We start from the raw sequence: 19,876 nt of genomic DNA, 5'->3' as shown, positions 1-19,876 counted from the left end.
CAATTAGGGGACATTTGATGTTCATGACTTTCTGTTTAGTGAAATGTCTGGTTATTTCGAGTTATTGAGTCAGCATTGTGGTGTCTTCTCTATAAGCAAACAGTGGTACAGTTATCCAGTCTTGGTGAAGGAAAATGCATGTATCAGGGGAGACCACTCCAAGTGTAAACTGACGTTTTCTACTTCTATTGTATATCATGTGATTATTACATCACTTTTAGAACTGATCTATCCAGACTAATACATGTAGATTAACATCCATAGTATTTAGATTTCTCATTAATTAAAACAAATGAGCATCCTTTTTTTCTGTCCTGTAGCTGGATTTGTCCATATTGTTTTTTCTCTAACAAATATAGCACTATTAAGTTTTTAAGTGTCAGTGTGGGATCTTTGTACCAATTTCTTTTATTTTAGAATTCACATTTCAAAGCTTATTTTTGCACATGCCTTTTTCCAATGTTGTATATTTATCAACTAACTTGAAAATATTGTGATAGCGAATACAAGAGATCAAGTGAACCGACAGCATTTTAACGAGTTTGGCTTTTTACTGCCAACTGTATTGCTACAGCTGTATTAATTGACCCAATTAGATCTACGTTTTTAGTCTTAATGTATTTGAAGATTGAACCCATGAATTGAACATTAATAATAAAAAATTTCCGTTAAGTGAAACCATTAAATAAAATTTCCTGTTCATCGTTTTACCAATGATTACTATCCATTCATGTAAAGAGAGATAACTCTTGCTAAAAATTTTCTCCAGTGTTTGGTTAGTCTTTGAAGAGTTATTCCCCTTGACTCAAGTGTATCATTGTAAATTTATTTGCTGAATATTTTACATCATCATCATAACTTTTTTCCCCTTTCTTTGTCCAGAATTCTTTTTCTCCTCTTCTCTTTTCATTTGGCCTAATTCATCATTCTATTTGAGTCTACCTTTTGCTATTACAGTCAATCATTCCCATTGTCCATATTGCATTATCATCTTTTGTCCCTGCCAGAGACACCTGCGACTTACTAACATGTCTGCTTCTGCACTGTATAATTACATGTCTCCCTGTATTGTAGTTGATAGATCCAAAGCTTTATAACCACCTTACCCTGGCTCTTGCTTTCAATTTGCACAACCAATATAATATGTACACATATCTATTTAGCTGTAGTGATGTAGTTATGCTCACTCTTAGTCTAGTTACACTATACATGTGTAATCTAAATTTAAATATTTTCCTTATTTGATGATAGCACTTTGCTTTTTTCCCCTTCTTTTTCTCCATATAAATCTGTCTTTTTGTTTGCAAAAATTGATTGTTCTAATCCTTGTTTCAGTATGTAAATGATTATGTAATCTACTTTCACTTTTTATGCATTTTGTACTGTAGACTTATAAGTCTTAAAACACAACAAGTCTATGGACATTTTGATATAAAACTTATTTATGATTTTACTTTTTTGACAGAAATTATATCATTTCTAGATATTTTCTTCATTTCTGTAAATATTTTTTTGAAAATGAAATACAATTTGTACTTGTATGGATACAGGTATCAAATAATGCTACAATTGTTCAGATAGAAATCTGTGATGTACAGGAATATTTGAACTTAATATGCACATTTTTATAGCAACACTGTAGAATTTGACATTATATGGAATTCTAAACACAGCCTGCAGACACTTCTAGATGACGCATGTTGACATCTGTCTATTTTAGGAAACGCATGGTGGCGTTTTCGCCTGTCCTGTCTTAAAGTGTTATTTTGTCCTGTTTTAACTGCTGCAGCAAGTCCATGCGTTATTCAGTGTGTTAACTTTGTGATGTTATTATTGTGCCTGTTTCAGCTAATGAGAAACACTACATGCATTACACACCAAATAACGCATGACTTGCATGTACAAAGCTTGGCCCACAATAAGGCAGGACTGTTCTAAGCTGTACACAACATTATATATCTTTCACTTCAGTCTAAATTCCTTGACAGACATTGACATTTTATTACCTTAATACTTTACAATCAATGTATTTACAGTTGCAGACTTGTTGATGTGTTTAGTTTTAGCGCTATTCTTAGGTTGTGGTGATACTTATTGACATATTTCTTCTCTATGATAACATCTTTGTTTACAAGTTATTGTTATATGTTGAAGGCAGTTTATTATTATCAAGGTTGCTGTTTTGATGACGGGTATCTTTAGACTGTTGTCTTGGTGACATATATCTTTAGAATGTTGTCTTGGTGACATGTATCTGTAGACTGATGTCTTGGTGACGTGTATCTTTAGACTGTTGTCTTGGTGACATGTATCTTTAGACTGTTGTCTTGGTGACATATATCTTTGGACTGTTGTCTTGGTGACATGTATCTTTAGAAAGTTGTGTCTGTTGTCTTTGTGACATACGTTGTTAAGATGACAGTTACAATTCACAAAGATGTCTCAATAATTTATATTCTCAGGGTTAAGTTTGACAGTTCTGACACGATCACACTCAGTTTGTCAAGCCTTACTCTATTGCACTCAGTTTGACAATGCTGACACTATCACACTCAGTTTGACAGTGCTGACGCTATCACACTCAGTTTGACAATGCTGACACTATCACACTCAGTTTGACAATGCTGACACTATCACACTCAGTTTGACAAGCCTGACACTATTGCACTTAGCTTGACAAGCCTGACAATATCACACTTAGCTTGACATTGCTGACAATATCACACTTTGTTTGACATGGCTGACACTATCACACTCAATTTGACAATGCTGCCACTATCACACTTAGTTTGACAAACCTGACACTATCACACTTAGTTCGACAAGCCTGACTCTATTGCACTTAGTTTGACAAGGCTGATACTATCACACTTAGTTTGACAAGGCTGATACTATCACAATTAGTTTGACAAGGCTGATACTATCACACTTAGTTTGACAAGGCTGATACTATCACAATTAGTTTGACAAGGCTGACACAACATGCTATAGAACACCTATTTTTAGTCCTATTGTTGTATGACTATGACATAATAACTACTGTTGTCTTGTCGACACGTTAATGACGCGCCCGTTGTCTTGCTAGCCTCCAGCTTCCCAGCCGTCCCCTCATTCACAGCCTCAACACAACCCGGGGATGATGCAGGGCCAACCTAATCAAGTGAGTACCACTCGTATCCTTAGTCGTCGTGGTAACTGTTGTACTTTGACCTTTGTCCTGTGCTACTGCTGCTGCCTCTGTAATCTGCTTCCTGCTATTGGCCACACCTCCCATCTGTCAATCATCCTAAACCATCTTTTTCTTCCTCATCAGTCTCGCCTCCTGCCCTAGCCACCTCTTCTTTCTGCAGGACGAAAGAAACCAAGCAATGCAGTTAAACTTCAATATAACATACGTACTCTATATGAATAATATAAATTTAAGCAATTCAAATTCAAAAGATTGCAATTTTTTTGTTGAACCTTTCTGTTTATGGTTTTCACTTTTTACCCCACCCTTGTAACAAACAATAATGCTTGGTGTTAATTCAGATTGTTCTATGCTATAAAAGTTATAATAAGTAGTGGTAATTAATGAGATAATTTACACCAACTGTTAATTTACATAGTAATTGATTAAGTCATATTGGAAGAGCTAAACCCAGTTACAAGTAAAGAACATAACCCACTTTTCATTTCATTTATGTTCTAACATTTTTCCTTCAATTTTGATGTTGTGAACATATTACCAAAACTACTGGAATAAAAATTAACAATATTACTTTATAACTAACAACAGGTTTTAAATTTTTTTTTTATTTTTTTTTTTTTTTTTCCTGTGTATTTATATATATTAAGCTTTTATATAGCCTTATTGCGCTTTGAATGGATTTAAATTTTTCATTCATAGAAAATATTAAAGGTATTAAATATGAAATTGATATGTTGAAGTTTCATAATCAGGGGAGGTAACGATGATGTTGATACATTAAAGGGATTTGGAAGTTTTAAATTCATTATACCATGTTGGTTTTATTTCAGTTCAAAACTGTAAATAAATTCATCTTCAAACTACTTACTGTGTCTCTGTTATAAATTACTAGACTGACCAGTAATATTGTGGACAATCAATTAAGAAAGTTTTTTGACATATTAACTGGTGCCTCATAAGAAGACTGAGCGAATAATAAAAAAGATTTTAGTCCAGAAATTGCTGGATGATTATGCACATTTCTTTTCAAGAAAGTGAGATAAACTTCATTAATGAATGTGGAGTCAAGACGTTGTATGATGGTCAGCACAGGAGTCAAATTAGGAATAGATGTTTCAGTCAGTTCTGAATAAGTCTGAATTAGACTAAGTAAATACTGACATAATTGAAATCAACGCAATTTGCAATCTGTATGATCAATTAAAGAAAAGAAAAAGTCAAGAATGATGAAGGAGTGTAATGCAACCATGGCTAAATTATCAACAAACGATACATCTTAACAGAGTGAACCAAGAGGAGACAACTTGTACAAATTTGACAAGTGTACTTGGTGCTTCTCATGTGGGCAAGGGACACAACTCTTCCTTGCCTACTGAAACTTTGGACTTGGAGGAAAGCAACTGAATGGTGGACTAGAAAAGAACCAATGATTTGTGAAAACAGTATTATGTATAATTGACATAAGAGTGTTTGTAAATAATGCTTAATTGTAAAATAATGGATAGATATTAGACTTTCACCTATGGCAGTAATGAACTTACAACTACCGGTATCTGGAATATAGCTATATTTAACAAAGGGAGATTACCCTGGAAGCCTTACATCAAATGGAAGTCGGATGTTTGAAACAATTATGAAGAATTGATAGTGAAAGCCTTCAGGGAACAATTAAACAAGATATTTACAGATAATATCGCCACATTACTGCAAACGGTGTGATAAAAATCAATACCATTACCCATTAGTTTTACAGTTAAAATGTTGTACATAAAACATGGCTTATAAGCTATGCTTTAAGACAAGCTGGCAATGGCATCTATAGGAGATATGACATCATGGATGATGTTGAAATATGAATTCCTATTAAAGTTAAAAGCACTCAGATCTTAAGACTAGACTGCGGCAGGGACAATTAATATGATGGTATCTACTTGTGTGTAGATAAAGATGGAGGCACTCCACAGCTATATAAACGATTTATGTCTGTTCTGATACTTAGTAATCTATTTCTTTGATATGGAGACATTTGATGAACATGTCTCTTTGAGGAAATGTGGGAAACGTCTGGGGAATGTTGTAGCTGTGCCAGCAAGGGAAGTAATCCACCAGTCAAAGAAAGCTCACACCAGAGGGGGCTGCGACTGTTCATGAGTATTCAGAGGTGAAATAAGCTATCATAACAGCTGTTGAATGTCTGCTACTGATGGCAAAAATGCTTGAAGGAAAACCTATCCATCTGCAATCGACTTGTGTTTCTTTTATTTTGCTATTGGTGTCAGAAAGGTGAAGTACAGAAAATGAATGATCCTTGGTGTGGAATGGCATTTTATCAAACAGACACACAAGTAGATATCATTGCCTGGTTTTCTGATCTATGTAATGTCCCTTTGTGAACATTTATATTACGTTTTGATATTTGTTATCGGTGAAGTGCTCTATAGCAGTATAGCAAAGTAATGACTGCTATTAGGTGTCTCAAACATATACATAAAAAGCTCACTCACCTAACACCATTTAGCTCAATGTAAGTCCATTTAAACACCCCTGATCTTCCTTCCTAGCCGGTTTCCATCAGGGGTTGGAGTCAGGAGCAGCTGCACAACCCATTGACTTGCTTATTGCAATCAATGTCATTTGAACGTCTGCTCTTTCATCTCCTTTGAAAACAATATGTATTTTCTTGAGCTCTCGTTAATGCCTGATTCCATTCCCTGACACTTCAGAAGCCTTGCGGTAATGGCCTTCAACACACAAAAAAAGAACACAAAAAATCAGAAATATTGTGTTTCAAGTAGCAATTACCAAGCAGATTGAATAAACAAGCAGGATTTGCATTTTCATTTAGTGCCTTTGAAGCAGGCACTTTTTGCTGGTATTGGATTTTATTTCAAAGGGGACAGTGTCATTATCGACTTTACCTGCACCAAAGTACTGCCTGCTGGGATTGTTTCAAGATATCCATAGTTTGGTTAGTAATACCTTCGCAGAGTTCCTCTTTTATCAGCATCTAGATTGCCTTCCTAGCAGTCTCTGGTGACTACAATGCTTACTTTTCCATGGTTTCATATTTAACAAGCCTGCCCAAGATACCATAGTTGACCTCTTTTGGGACTAAAGCGGCGGACCCTTTCAATGTTTCCAGCTTAAAATGCCTTCCCAGGATTCCACAGTAATGTCAATAGACCTCCTCTCCTGGTATCCACATTCAATGTGTCTCCCATGGTTTTGAAGGAATACTTTTAGGAAGACTAACCTTCCCAGAGTTCCACATAGATCATGCTTTCTCAGGGTTCCACATTTACGTCAGTGCAGGAATGATAAGCAATAACTATTTATTTATGATTGTGAGTGAATCCATTCAGGGAGTTGCCTTGTCCCAGGAACTCAAAACACTACCAAGCTAGCCCAATCCATATAGAAAACCACAACATCTGATAAACACGAAGGTGAACTTTTGATTGAATTTTCATACAATCTCCCAGGATTGATGGAAATGTGGTGAGTTCAACAAAAGATATCTTGACATTGATACCAATGGGAAAAGCCATGCGGTGTAAATTTCTGTTTTTTATCTCTGCCAGTACTTTTTATGCATTATCTTTAGTGTATTACTATATCAGGAAAAGCAGGGAAGTAGGCTTTAAGGAGTTTGGAGTGGAGGGTGGGCTGAATTGATGTTTCTGTGTGGCAGTTACAATCTGTCGTAGCAGATGTTCTATGTATATTAGAACTGTAATTAACATCTAACTTTTACCTACCATTATGCTTACACGGAAATCTGGAAAATATTCCTCTACAGTGTAATTCCGCATAAAAAATGACAGAGCTCTATATTTCTAATTAAAATTTATGAAAACTGTAATAACATGTATACACTGATAGAGGAAAGCAATCAAGCTCTTCTCATGGGAGTACGCTCCTGTAGTTGGCTGCTTATATTTCCTGAAATTTTATTGATAATTAAAATGCAAGCATACACAGAAATAGCCTGATTCATATGACTTCCCCCGACTTCCCCACAGAGCATTGTGTCGAATGTTTATATGCTGTTAAGTTTGAGAAAAAGAAAAAGAAATGCAGTTGATTTTAATGACTTGACAACATTTATATTGAGATCTGTTCTTAGGTAAATAAACTGACTTCATACTGCCGAAAAGCCTTGCACGAGAAGCTCAAGGAAGAGGCAGATTACCATTACAAATGGGAAGCAAAGATTGTACTGCTGACAGGTCTAAATCTAAGCAATAGCCAGATAGAATTTATGGTAAAAACCAGAAACAATTCAAGTCAAGGGGTATTCTGATATGAAAATTGATATGTTTTTTTGATTTTGTTTATAGAAAAAATCTCTGTCATAAATGGCATTGATCTTTATCCTGGAGACATCTCCGGAAGGGAATGGAGCTGCTTTATCCATAATGGATAGCAGTGGAAGAAAAGACTCCCAATATTTGAGATTCTGATGAAGCAAACGTGGATGTGCCCAGAATATCTGCTCGTGGATAATTGTCTCTTGCCATGAATCAAGAAACCTCTGTAGTTAAAGCATGAAATGTAATCAGAACACAAAATAAGATTTATGCCAAACTTTTTCTATGGGAGATTACACAGTAACAATCGCATACCAAGACAGGGCTTGAGATGTTGGCCAAATGTTTTGTATGCCATCATTGTCGGTGGGGATCTTGGGAATCAATTTCCTGCTACATGGTGTGCATGTCAACCCCGGGAAGCCATTTGGATATCTGTATACTATAAACAGATGGCAGACACTCTGTCAGACAGGGTACAGCAACAGTTAGTCCATCAACAACACTACCAGGGATTCCAAACATTTGCAAATTATGTTTTCATTTTGACCTGTAATCTGTACCAATAGCCCCCACCCCCCATCCGGCAGTCTCAACTGTCAAAAAGGATTGTGAAAATAGCAATATGTTACTGGATTGTTTCAAACATATGGAAAAAAAACTTCATTAGATAACCCAGCGAAACAAGAAAAAAATGTGATATGCAGTCAACACTTTGTCAGAATGTTTGTATTTTTTCGACATATTCACTTGCTGCCTAAAAGTTTAAACATGGTTGCTATGATATGATACAAGCTATTGTGATATTGCTTTGTATTTGACATTGAAGATGCCTCCTTAATTTTAGAATTTGAACACCATTTTATAACCACTACTGTTTCCATAGTGACAAAAAGAACTCTTCTCTGTGAAGGTAGAAAAAGTTCACAGAATACCAATTATAACTGATGTTCTCCAGATGGTGAAAATTCATGGATTTGTCCAGTTCATTACCTCATATACAGGAAGAATGAAAAACATGAAATTTAATATGAAAGATGAAATGTCTCACCTGTCCATTGGAGATAAATGTACTTTCAAGGAAAACAGGAAAAGTATGGCTAACGTCACAACAGTTATCTTAAAGTACACAAAAACACCAAATTTCCTAGTATCTTTTCGTACACAAAAAAGTTTCTATACCACATATGTTCATTATCACAACAGAGCTATTAACACAATCAAGTATAGAATCAGTCATCCTTTTAGCCAGAATGAACCTGTTTCCAGTTCTAGCAAAATCTCCAAAAGCAAAACCACTTAGAAGTGTTGTTATGGTCTTTATGATATCCATAACCTAACTTCAATGCATTTAATATTTTTTTACCTAGAAAACATTCAATCCATCATACTTGGTGATTCCAAGCTGGTAATGGTTTGGATTATAACTCTACAAATGGCTTCCTACAAATGGCTTCAATTCTAGATTGCACATGTCAATAGAGACATTCTTTTCAGCTAGAAACCCTGAAATATCCTTTGATGGATTTAGGCCACTGGCAGAACAATTAGGGAATTTTAATGAACTGATTAAGAGAACGGGCGTTTTGAAGTAACAGAAATAATTATTCGTTTTGACACGTAATACCTCTTTCATCAAATATGGCTTCACATAACACAAAGTAAAATTACACTGAAGATGAAAGCCATAGGCATGTGGCACATCACAGCTGAATTCTGGCATTCGTAAATTTTAATGATGCAGCCATTTAAAAATAGTAATAATAAGTTCTATTTTTCATCCAAACTCGTATATCACTGTTAAATTTTTATTAAATTTATATCAAAATACATCATATATAGCTTTTTTAGACGAATTTGACTTAAGTGATGCATATCATGCCTTCTAAATAAAGTGAATTTGACACTCGTCAGTAAACAGAAGATGATGTATCCCAGTACGGGTGTGTATATCATCATTTAAGACCATTTTATTGCTTGTGAGAAGCCTATACACAGTGAATTAGACACCACATCTACTGTTCATTCAAGATGCCTTCTCTTCCAAACTGTCCTTTACACTCAATTCTTCAAGCTATTTTGAGAAAATAAGTATTCCCATGTGAAGTTTTGGGAGCGAAAATGCCACTTAGCTTTTAATACGGGATGGCTTGTTATTTGCACGCTGAACAAACAAATTTATAAAAGTTGACTTTGAGGTGTTTTGGTGTTGGAGTAAGATTAGGTCCAGATCCACAGAGTGCCTCTACTGTGTAGTGGAAATTATAGAGAACTTACAGGGATCGTTTGAAAGTCCCATTGTTATCAGGGACAATGAAGTTCAGATAAATTTAGACCCAGCTTTCTAGCAGATGAACATGTCTAATTGATTTGTATCTGTGTACAGTACTCCAGAATATGTCAACAATAAGGAGTTACAGATTGAGCTAGAGGGTGTTTTTAGTATGATTAGCATTTGTCTCCCTATGGCTTCTGATCTGATGAAAAAGTTTGTAACATTAGTTCAGATTGTTCATCAGTCATTTGAACTAGGGTATGGCTGATTGGTTAGTGTGGCATACCACTCTCTCTGTCAGAGTTCAAAACCCACATGAGGCAGTCAACAGATATATACCATTTCCTAGTAATCTGTCTCATCCACCAAAACTTGCACGATAAACATATCATGGCTGTTAATTCAAATGTACAACACAACAAGCTCAGCTTTTATCAACTGGCTGCACACAATCTACCAACAAAATGCATCCAATACAACGCAAAAATTTGAATGCATTTTGAAGATGCCTCATCCTTCTCCTGCATACAATATCTGCTCTTAAACCTCGCATCTCATGTCAATTTCAAACGGAGATATGTACATGTATAAACAAAACCTAAATTGCCTGTTCACACAGTGATGTATAAGAAATAACAAAATATATTGTATTTCCCCAGAGTCTGTCAGCACCTGTAGATGATATTATATGATACCCAGATCAAAGAACAGAGGGTCTAGTATAGAGAGAAAAACATGTTAATGACATATCAAACAGGGGGTCTGTAGTGGGGAGAAATGGGTGTGAAAATTGATAAAAGGAAGGTCTGAAGTGTTTTAAAACGACTATTACAAAGAGATACGTGTTAACATATATAATGGAGTATAAAACGTGAGGGTCTGTAAGAGGGGGATAATGGGATTGGGAGGGAGGATATTGTATCCATAGCCAGAAGTTAAAAAATATTATGTTTCAAAAAGAAAAGATGATGGAGGGCAAAAATATTAAGTTGAGGGGAGTAATCTTATCTTCTTCAACATCCAAAACTTGTGATATCTAAATGGAAAGTAATAACTTCTGAATTAATTTTACTAAGGTCAGTGCTGATAAAAGTGAATATGGTTCATAACTATATTCTAGGTAGTAAAGAAACACTGATGTAGCATTTCAGAGCCTACAATAGTGCTCATCAATCTTCTTACTTCCAAAAACGAAATTGACATGTAAATTGAGACGAAGATATACAATCTGATATAATCACTTACCTTAATTATCACTTGTCATTTCAAGGCTGTGAAAGGCTATATTCCAAATTACTAGTACTGAGCTACACAATATAGAGAAGCTAGATCTCTGCCAAGCACACGATGGCCCTAGTTCAGGGCCCTGACAATGCCTTCAATGTAGTTGTTGAAAGGGTACAACTCGAGTGCAAATTTCATTAGAGTTAAAAGTAATGGTAGCCTGCCTCACAAGAGATGGTGAAATATTTATGTTCATTTCCTATTACATTATTAGCCTGTCTTTTGAACATGCCGGATATTAAGAGTAGACACACTCCCGGAGGTTTTTTTCATCTAAGCAACGACATCTGAAAGGTTTCTAAATTAAAATAGATTCACGAGTGCTCCTCTAACCTGCTTTATTTGCATTTGAGCTAATCTTAAACTAGAGCATTGATTAGGTCTGCTGGCCTCTCGTATAGAAAGGACGACATTACAATTAGTAGAGCCAGGGGAGAAAAAAAGGCCAGGCATTTTATTGTAACGTGCTGAAGGTCTGTTACAGCTCAACCTAACCCTGTAATCAACGTCTTTCGATGAAACGTAATTACGCTCCAATGATGTGTGTGATGTTTTGATAACTCACAAAGATGGATTATAGGAAGTGTCTTGACATCGCAAACCAGATGCTGATTTCATGACATAATCAATTGTAAAATTGAGTGAGAGAAAAAATAGAAAGAAGAAGTAATCCTCCCTTTGTCCACGGTATTGTCTGTGAGAATTCAGTGAATGCTCCAGCTTCATTCACTCTTATGAAATTACAACACCATCTTATTAAAAAAAAACTTGCCCAAATTAACATCTTATTAAAAAAAAACTTGCCCAAATTAACATTTTAAGTGGATTGAAAATGGCAGAGATTATTACAATATTGTCCAAATAAAAAAGAGCATTATCATGATAAATTTCATGATATAATGTTACACCTGTGTAAATGTATCCATAATTTACCTGACTACCTGGCCAGGTAAATAGCTGTATACATGTAATTGTTTAGGTGTCATACTGTATCTTCTTACCTGTCTGTAGATCAAGTCCTGTCTCCCATGTTAGGTTTGTCTCCACTTTACTACCATTTCCTCGCCGCAAAAGTCATCATCGACTGAAATGAAAGCAACAAAACAAACCTTGAGAATTAATGTGAAGCTAATGGACTAATGGTTGTGGTAGTAATGAGTAAGCATGCATACATTATGTAAGGGGATAAACATCGGCTAATGTAAGGACAGTTTACACAAGTCTGACTTCACAGTATAAATCAAAGCTTATAACACTAGTGTCAAACATCACAGTCAATCTTTAAAGTTTTAACACCACACCATTAGGATATGACAGTTTTAACCTGACCAGTGTCATTCAACGTCATTGAAAATAAAAGTACTGGTGACTTAAGTGAACTATAGACATTTTGTTCCATATCTGATATATCAACTATCTACCAGAGTAAATTTTTTAATGGAGGAAAAAACATACACCTTGAAAAATTAATTGACCTTATTCCCTATTGATGATGACTAATGTGATTTACGCTCTATCGCAAGGTCAAGAGTTGCTTCCTTTTGCAAAACAAACTTAGTAGCTTATCTCCTTGCAATACAGGCTTTCGCAATAAAGCAAACATTATTATTTCCATAATAAGTGTATGTATGTTATACATTTATACAGCAAACAACAATTACTTTCTCTTTGTGTTGATAGAATATCAATCTTGTTATCTCTCTTGGCAAAACAGGGTTTAATCAACATGGGCCCCAGGCTTATCAAATCCTAGCACCAAATATCAACATGAAATACAATATATCATACCAGTCATCAGCATTATTACCTCAATCCTTTAATATAACCAAATACACATCACCTGCCTCAACATTGCTGTCCGACATTTTAATTAACATCCATAATCACTGGTATCACCTGATACATACCTAATGGGAAATCGCTCAGATGTGTAATATTACAGAGTAAGCCTCCTTTACAAAATGATGGATGATTTGAGGAATGTGATATTTGGGAATCTTCAGGGCTTTTGTTGTGAAGAAGATTTTTACATTGTAATTGAAATTTATCAGGCAAGTCAGATCTGTCTTAAGTTATTGCTGGAAGATGATTAATTCATGATCAGCCCACACTACCCATCCACCTAATCTAGCCACCACCACATTTAAAATGTATTGGATTTCTGTGGATTACTACCAGGCTATTCTATATTTGAAATGATAAAGGTTTTGCTTTCCTATTGATATTGGAGAAGTTTTAATTACACACTGGTAATCAGCCAGGTTTGAAAGAAAGGAGACTGTATAAATGAGAAGATAAATCGTGATGGTGTAGTGTGTATAGGTAGGCTGTTCAGAACAGGTGCTGACACAAACCATCAGCAATTACATTTAAACCTTCTAGTTGTTAGAATTCTCCTATCTTAATGTAGTTCTAAAATTGAGAATTTAACATGCAATTTTCACTTGTCATGCACAGGATGTAGTGTTATTGACGATTAGTTTTGTTCAAACAAAACGTGAGCACTCACAAACATGAGGGGTTGGGACCCAGTGCTTTTGTTGTAGATTCCCCTGCCTTAATGTGCCAAATTACAGTGCGGCTCAAATTATTCACAGAGAGGAAATGGGAAATGTATTTATTGGTAGAGCACATTACATGTGAAGCTAAATTAAAATGAAGGATATTAGCATGTTCAAAGAAAACCAACATCAACTTGGATGTTCCTCGATTCACTGACTTGATAAACCTCTTGGAAATAGTTTTGAATAGATGAAAAGGGTATGTTCGTTTTACTCACAGCTTGGGGAAACCATAGGCTAGATAGTAGGACACATGCAATTGCTTGACTCAACTGCTGGTTTAATGTACTGTGCTTTTGGGTTTCAAAGAAACAGCTTGCCTAACTGGTGTTACTTTGAACTATAATCAAATTCCACCGGATAACTCTACATCAGGCTATGGGAGGCCTGCATGTCTCCTTGTGGGCCTCCTAACATTTCTATAAATGACAAAACCATAGAGTTCTCTAAAGGAGAAAGATAAGATTCCTTCTAAGGCTCTTTGGTGGTTAGCAATTAAAATACTATACTTCAAGAAGAAAAAAAACACAGGCTATGAAAAAAAATTTCCCTCAATTGCATAACCATATACAGAGCTATAGGGTTTTACAAGTACAGTTAAATAAAGCTGCAGAAGCTTTGTAGAAATTGTTTCCCTGTAAAAAAAATGTAAGATAGTTACCTCAGTGGACGGTTTTCTGACATGACATCCTGTCGGAATGATCCTAAGCGAATAGCTTGTTCTGTGAGTGGTAGAATTCCATTCGATCATAATTGAATTGGCCAAAAAACTGAATTGTCTGAGGATCTTACAAACGGTCCTGCCTCTCCGGGGAACCGGAGCCAGATAATTGGTCATCTGCAAACATGCGATTGACCGTTTAGTTGTGTCTTCTTAAACTATATCCTTGAAACACTGGTTATGAATTTTATTCATGAGTGTTGAGCAGACTACCTTGGTCCCCTTGCCTGCATGGAGTAGTAGTGTTGTGTGATGGAGACTTTCACAGCCCATTAACAGTGCCCCTGAGGGATAGAAAGAAAGGCAAGAATTAAACTATTGAAGTTGTCAGTATACCCTCTAGCTTCATTAATCACAATGACTAGTAGTGTGCTCACAATTTCAGGACTTTTCTCCCCTCCACTTTAATTTCACCATTGAGTGGCCACTTTATATTATTGATAGTTTTGGTTACATAGTGAACGGAATATTTACTATCTCGAGAAAAATACATTCATGTCAAGTATTTGGCTAACCATAGTTTCGACGGTTTTATGGATTTGAATTAAGTAATTTATTATTGCACTAACTCTGCCTTTAATGGAGAAATTTATTGGGGTTTGAGCAATTTGATACTTGACACTCGACTATCGGCTTTCCCAGTCTGTTTACAGGTTTGTCATGTATTCCCAGTTTTTCAATTTCACAATCCATGAATAGTGGTAATGCTTGTAGATTACTTTTATCTCTTTCCCCTACATTGAAAATTTGTAAGACATTTACTTCATGCCAAATTAACTTATCGGTCCCACTAATGGAGTTATGGAAGCACAGATAAACTAAATGAATGTTGAAAATTATTTCCATTTGAGAAACGTAAATCATTTAACACACTTTATCGTTTTGCCAGTAATGCAATGATTTCTGATTAGACTTTGCCTTGGGTTCTGTGTATACTCGATTTGATTAATGTCGGCATTGAGCCCTAATGAAATATTCCATCAGCTATCCTACTGGGCATTCACTGGCAATGTTTACAATCACTGCACGAAGTCTAATAGTTGTATCCAAGCCTCACATGAAAACTTAAATGATTTTCTAAATTTTTGTTAGAATCTATTTCTTATTAAAATCCTCTTTACTCAACACTCATCACACCTTTTAATGATAGCACCTGTTCATGTTTTAGAGAAATTACAATGGATTCATCTAGGCTGCATGTTTTTAGGGTAACTAGTATGAATAGAATGTTTAACGCTGTTCTTGGCTACTCACATAGCGTGATATCAAAGACCAAAGTATTGGACGAACACTACTACACATTTGAATAAACATTTACTGATAAATCGAACAGAGTGCTTTTCTGAACTGACCTGAGATTTGTTCTGATGATTGGACAATTATCTCTGCCGTTACATGTAGAGGATAATATGGCAAATTGCTTTGTATTCCATCAAAGGGTCGATGACATTACACTGCAAGCAATTAATTGCTGGAAAATGTTTGGAGGTTGGAAGGGGGGATATTGAGTGGAATTCATATTAAGGAGTCAAAGTCATGAAGGCTTCAGCAATTTTGTAAAGAGGCTGGTCATCAATCAGAAAAGCAACACTTGTTAGACACAGTCAGAATCCTATAGGATACAAGAGCATTGGCGATATAGATTAACATATGTCAAATTCGTACATGCTGACAGAAATGCATTTCTCGCTAGAGAAAATACCTCTTCTCTTTTGATTGAAGAATTGAGACAAAAATCCTCTTAAGAATGTCGGAAAGCTTTTAGATTTATCACCATTTTGCAGATTGGTAATGAAGAAAATATCAGGCTTCAGAAAGTGTAGGGCAGCTGCAGTGTATTAGCCAGAATCCAGCAAATAGTGATTCCAGGGATGTTCTATTAATTGAGTTGGGAGAACAACAAGACTGATATTGGTTTCTAGTTTCCTGATTGCAAAATCTGAAGGAAACAACAAGCCCATAACCTATATAAATCAGCATAGGGGAACTGGGTAGACTGCTAACTCGGAAATCTCCCCAGGATCTGGCTGTCCTGGCATTTGTCTGTCAGAATCACTGATATTATCGCCATGCAAAATCGCACCCTGCTTTTAAAGTCTGCTAATACATGGATATCTAATAACCAGTTTAATCTAGTGTTAAATTTCACCTTCATTTAAAACAGAGGCTGATTGATAGCATCCTTCCTAGTCATTTTGAACAGATGGAATGCATAACAAGCAGCAATTTCTACAGACATATTTTTGAACACATTGGAACATATAAAAAAAAAAAAAACATCCCTTGAAGGGTGCGGGGAATAAAGTAAAATTATAGCTGAAAATATTCCCATAATGATAAATATGCTAATGATTCATAATCTTCAAACTAAAGTACTGCATTTGATGAATGAATAGAGAGAACATCAAAGTTTCTGTAGCAATACTTCTGTTAATGAATTAAGTGAAAAACACTTCCTACAGCGGTGTTACTTGTGACAAGTAGAGAATGCAGTTCTAACTGAACCGCTCAACTTGATTTAAATAGGATGCAGTGTTTGTTTCCGATAGAACTGTTTTAAGGCTTGTATTTAACCCCGACGTTGATGGGGAACACTTGATCAAACAAACCGTTCTGTGTTGTATGCACTTGGAGTTTCCCCCGTCTCCATTGGGATTGAGGTGTTCCATGTATGTTTGGCCGTAATTACATGTGCATGTTACTGGTGCTACTTCCAAACCTATTACATATCTTGATGGTAATGATCTCCATTTTCGAGAAAACATCTAGTTTTACTAGCTTTTAATCAGAGCACCTCCACATTTCCTGTGAAGTTGTTTTTACCGACTCATTTCCATTGCTGCGCTTTTAATGAATTAAGGAAGTCTGTATTGCCAAATGGGGGCCAAGGAATGAAGTTATAAGCCTGCATTGGTTATTGGTAAAATGTGTGAAGAAATGAAATTATTAGATGCTCATTATCAGTACTTTGAATGATACTGCAAGATTCATTCTTACCAATATATAGGAAATTTCCAATAAAATACTGGAAAGAAAGAAAAAGAAAAAAGGGTTGAAGGGGGGGGATTTGTATGTAATCAAGTTGAAAGGTGATTAGATTTCCATTTGGACCAAAAAGTGTTGAAGGGGGGGGGGGGGGGGATTTGTGAGTAATCAAGTTGAAAGGTGATTAGATTTCCATATGGACCAGCCATTATGGGATTAATCATTCAATCAAGAAAATGTTTTTTATTGTTCTTTCTTTGCATTCAAACAGAGAAATTTGTTTTTGGCACAGCCTAGACAAAATATATGTCTGAAAATATAACATAGGATTAGAATGCTTTGACAAATTCATAAAGAAAGTACAAGCCTTTTAGATTATGACAATGAGTATCGTTATGATGAGACGATTCCTTTGAGAGAAACCTGAAACAAAAAAATGGGAAATTAGTTGATCAAATGTGACGACTGTTGGCACTGGACAGCTCGGATAAGAAGTCTCCTCTCTTGGGAGTACAATTAAGTCCTGGAGCTGTCTATGTTACATCACCGGGGAGTTGACAATTTAATGGTCCAATGACGGAGAACTTACAGGGGACAAAGTTTGGACTGGCTAGATTAACTACTGTCATGCTGAAGCTGTTTCATGGCTCGGAAAGTGCTATGGGCAGCCATGACGGTTTGGGTTATGGCCACATTGCGGGTTGTGCCATACAGACAAACTGAGTAAGGGGAGACATAGCAAATAGAAAGTCAATGGCTTCCTGACAGGAAACCAAGATGATGGCAGCACTTTCTGAAACAACTTTATGTTCTTTGTTTTACTGGTGCATGGAGTGGAAAGTGGAGTATTAAAATGATAGAGTAGGGAATGGCAGTCGTCCTGATAAACAGGTCAAAGGTCACATAGTCATGAGAGAACTGTATTATACCTTATATTCTTGTCCCAAGAGACTGGCTGCAAGGCTACCATTAAAGAAAATGTACTGATACACACATGATGAGATACTTCCCATCCAAAGTTCAAATCATTATTTGATAGCAAAGTCTTTCCTTGTACAGGATGAGAAGTAGTCATGCTGGTCGTTAAGCAACCTACATGTTTCTTCACAAAAAGCTTGGATCAGGATTTGACGGATTACACAAATTCCCAGTACAGGAGGTTTGAAAAGAGATTTTTTGTGAAAATCCTCAAATGAATAAAGAAAACAGCATCTGGTATCATTCAAGAGTCACTGTGACAAGAATTAGAAACTAAGAGTCCATGGAACCAAGATTGATAAAATGATAAATTGAAAGAACGAGCCATGTGAAAAGCTTTAGATTGGGATGACTTCTGTCAGTGACAGACCTTATAGAAGAAAGAAACATGGCAGCATGCTGTTTAGAAAAAACTTAGTAATTACTGTCAGAATGTGCTGAGGTAATTACAGAATAATTGTATTTATTTTCCATTACAGTGTCGACTCCATCTTTATTATATTTCTGCTGTGCCAAAATTTTCAGAACATTGCTCCTGAAGTGGTTGGTATTTACTATGCTATGAAACTGTATTCATGAAATTCATTCCAAAAACATTTCACCACATGAAAAATGCATGTTTATGATTAGAATTCTCTACCTAATATGCCTCTATACAAACTTTTGTGAAGTTCAAAAGTGGTTACAAAAAAGATTGAATATTTATAGACTGTTTGCTTAAAGCCTTCAATTAAGTTTCTTATGCAGCTTGATACAAAGTATATTGTATGTTAAGTTGTTGTTGAACCAGTTAGAGACAAGATTATAAAATTTCCAGTTGGAATCAATCAACCATAGATTGTAATTAATTTACAAGTATTTGCATGATTGAATTGACCTTTTGGCATTCATGTAGAACAAAGACGAAAATGAAGAATAACTTGTCTGCATACCGATGCATGCAGATCTGGTCGACATTAAAATACATAAGAAGTCAATACAGTTACATGTTTGTTCACAGACTTGTCACAGAAATTTGATGGATGCGTTATTTATTTATTTTACACTTTTTAATGTCATTGATGTATTCATATTTCATGGTGATCAGTTTTGATGTTAGTATTGTGGGACCAAAATGCTGAGACGCTTTTAAAAAAATTGTTATGTAAAACATCTATATGAAGGCATGTCAAATGATTTATGTGTTTTTGGTGTGCTTTTGTCAGTAATTTCATTACAAGCATTTGTATGCTAATGCTTTAAAAATGCTAATATTTGTCGTATTCTTTGTTCATCATTTCAGCGTTAGGAGAATATAATTGTTTTATATCCGAAGACAGTACTTAGGCTATCACGTAGAATTTACATTTACGTGATTTACAGCGTAATTAAATGAATTTTTCTACCTACTGAAATGCCAGGTGGAATTTTTCCAAGTGCAATGATATGATGTCACTGATAGGTATTTTATGAAGTTATTTTATATTTTCAGCCGTTTATGTCACCGAGATATCCAGGTGGTCCGCGAGGTCCCGGGTCAGTGCGATTACCTAATCAAGTAGATTTCAATGTAAGTTAAATATTGCCGAAAAA

At 35.6% G+C, this 19,876-nt stretch overlaps 1 protein-coding gene and 1 long non-coding RNA gene across 15 annotated transcripts in view; one reads left to right on the top strand and one right to left on the bottom strand.

The window, feature by feature from the left end:
* LOC138325431 (single-stranded DNA-binding protein 3-like) overlaps window positions 1-19,876 on the top strand; it is a 105,193-nt gene that overhangs the window by 48,989 nt on the left and 36,328 nt on the right. For 10 of the 11 annotated variants that reach the window (XM_069271100.1, XM_069271093.1, XM_069271095.1 and 7 more), the window contains 2 exons: window positions 3,086-3,160; window positions 19,776-19,853. In XM_069271100.1, the coding sequence (XP_069127201.1) occupies window positions 3,086-3,160; window positions 19,776-19,853 (153 nt within the window). The remainder of the gene's footprint in view (window positions 1-3,085; window positions 3,161-19,775; window positions 19,854-19,876) is intronic. The other variant, XM_069271097.1, reaches the window with a different exon arrangement.
* Window positions 2,435-19,876, bottom strand: part of LOC138325432 (uncharacterized) — a 36,211-nt gene continuing 18,769 nt past the window's right edge. For all 4 annotated transcript variants that reach the window (XR_011208780.1, XR_011208782.1, XR_011208781.1 and 1 more), the window contains 4 exons: window positions 14,282-14,625; window positions 12,061-12,143; window positions 5,695-5,931; window positions 2,435-3,344 (listed from right to left, as the gene is read on the bottom strand). This is a non-coding gene — a long non-coding RNA (uncharacterized lncRNA). The remainder of the gene's footprint in view (window positions 3,345-5,694; window positions 5,932-12,060; window positions 12,144-14,281; window positions 14,626-19,876) is intronic.

This window comes from Argopecten irradians, chromosome 6 (genome assembly GCF_041381155.1).
Source record: "Argopecten irradians isolate NY chromosome 6, Ai_NY, whole genome shotgun sequence".
Lineage (NCBI taxonomy): Eukaryota > Metazoa > Mollusca > Bivalvia > Pectinida > Pectinidae > Argopecten > Argopecten irradians.
This window is presented reverse-complemented; position numbering and strand designations above follow the sequence as displayed.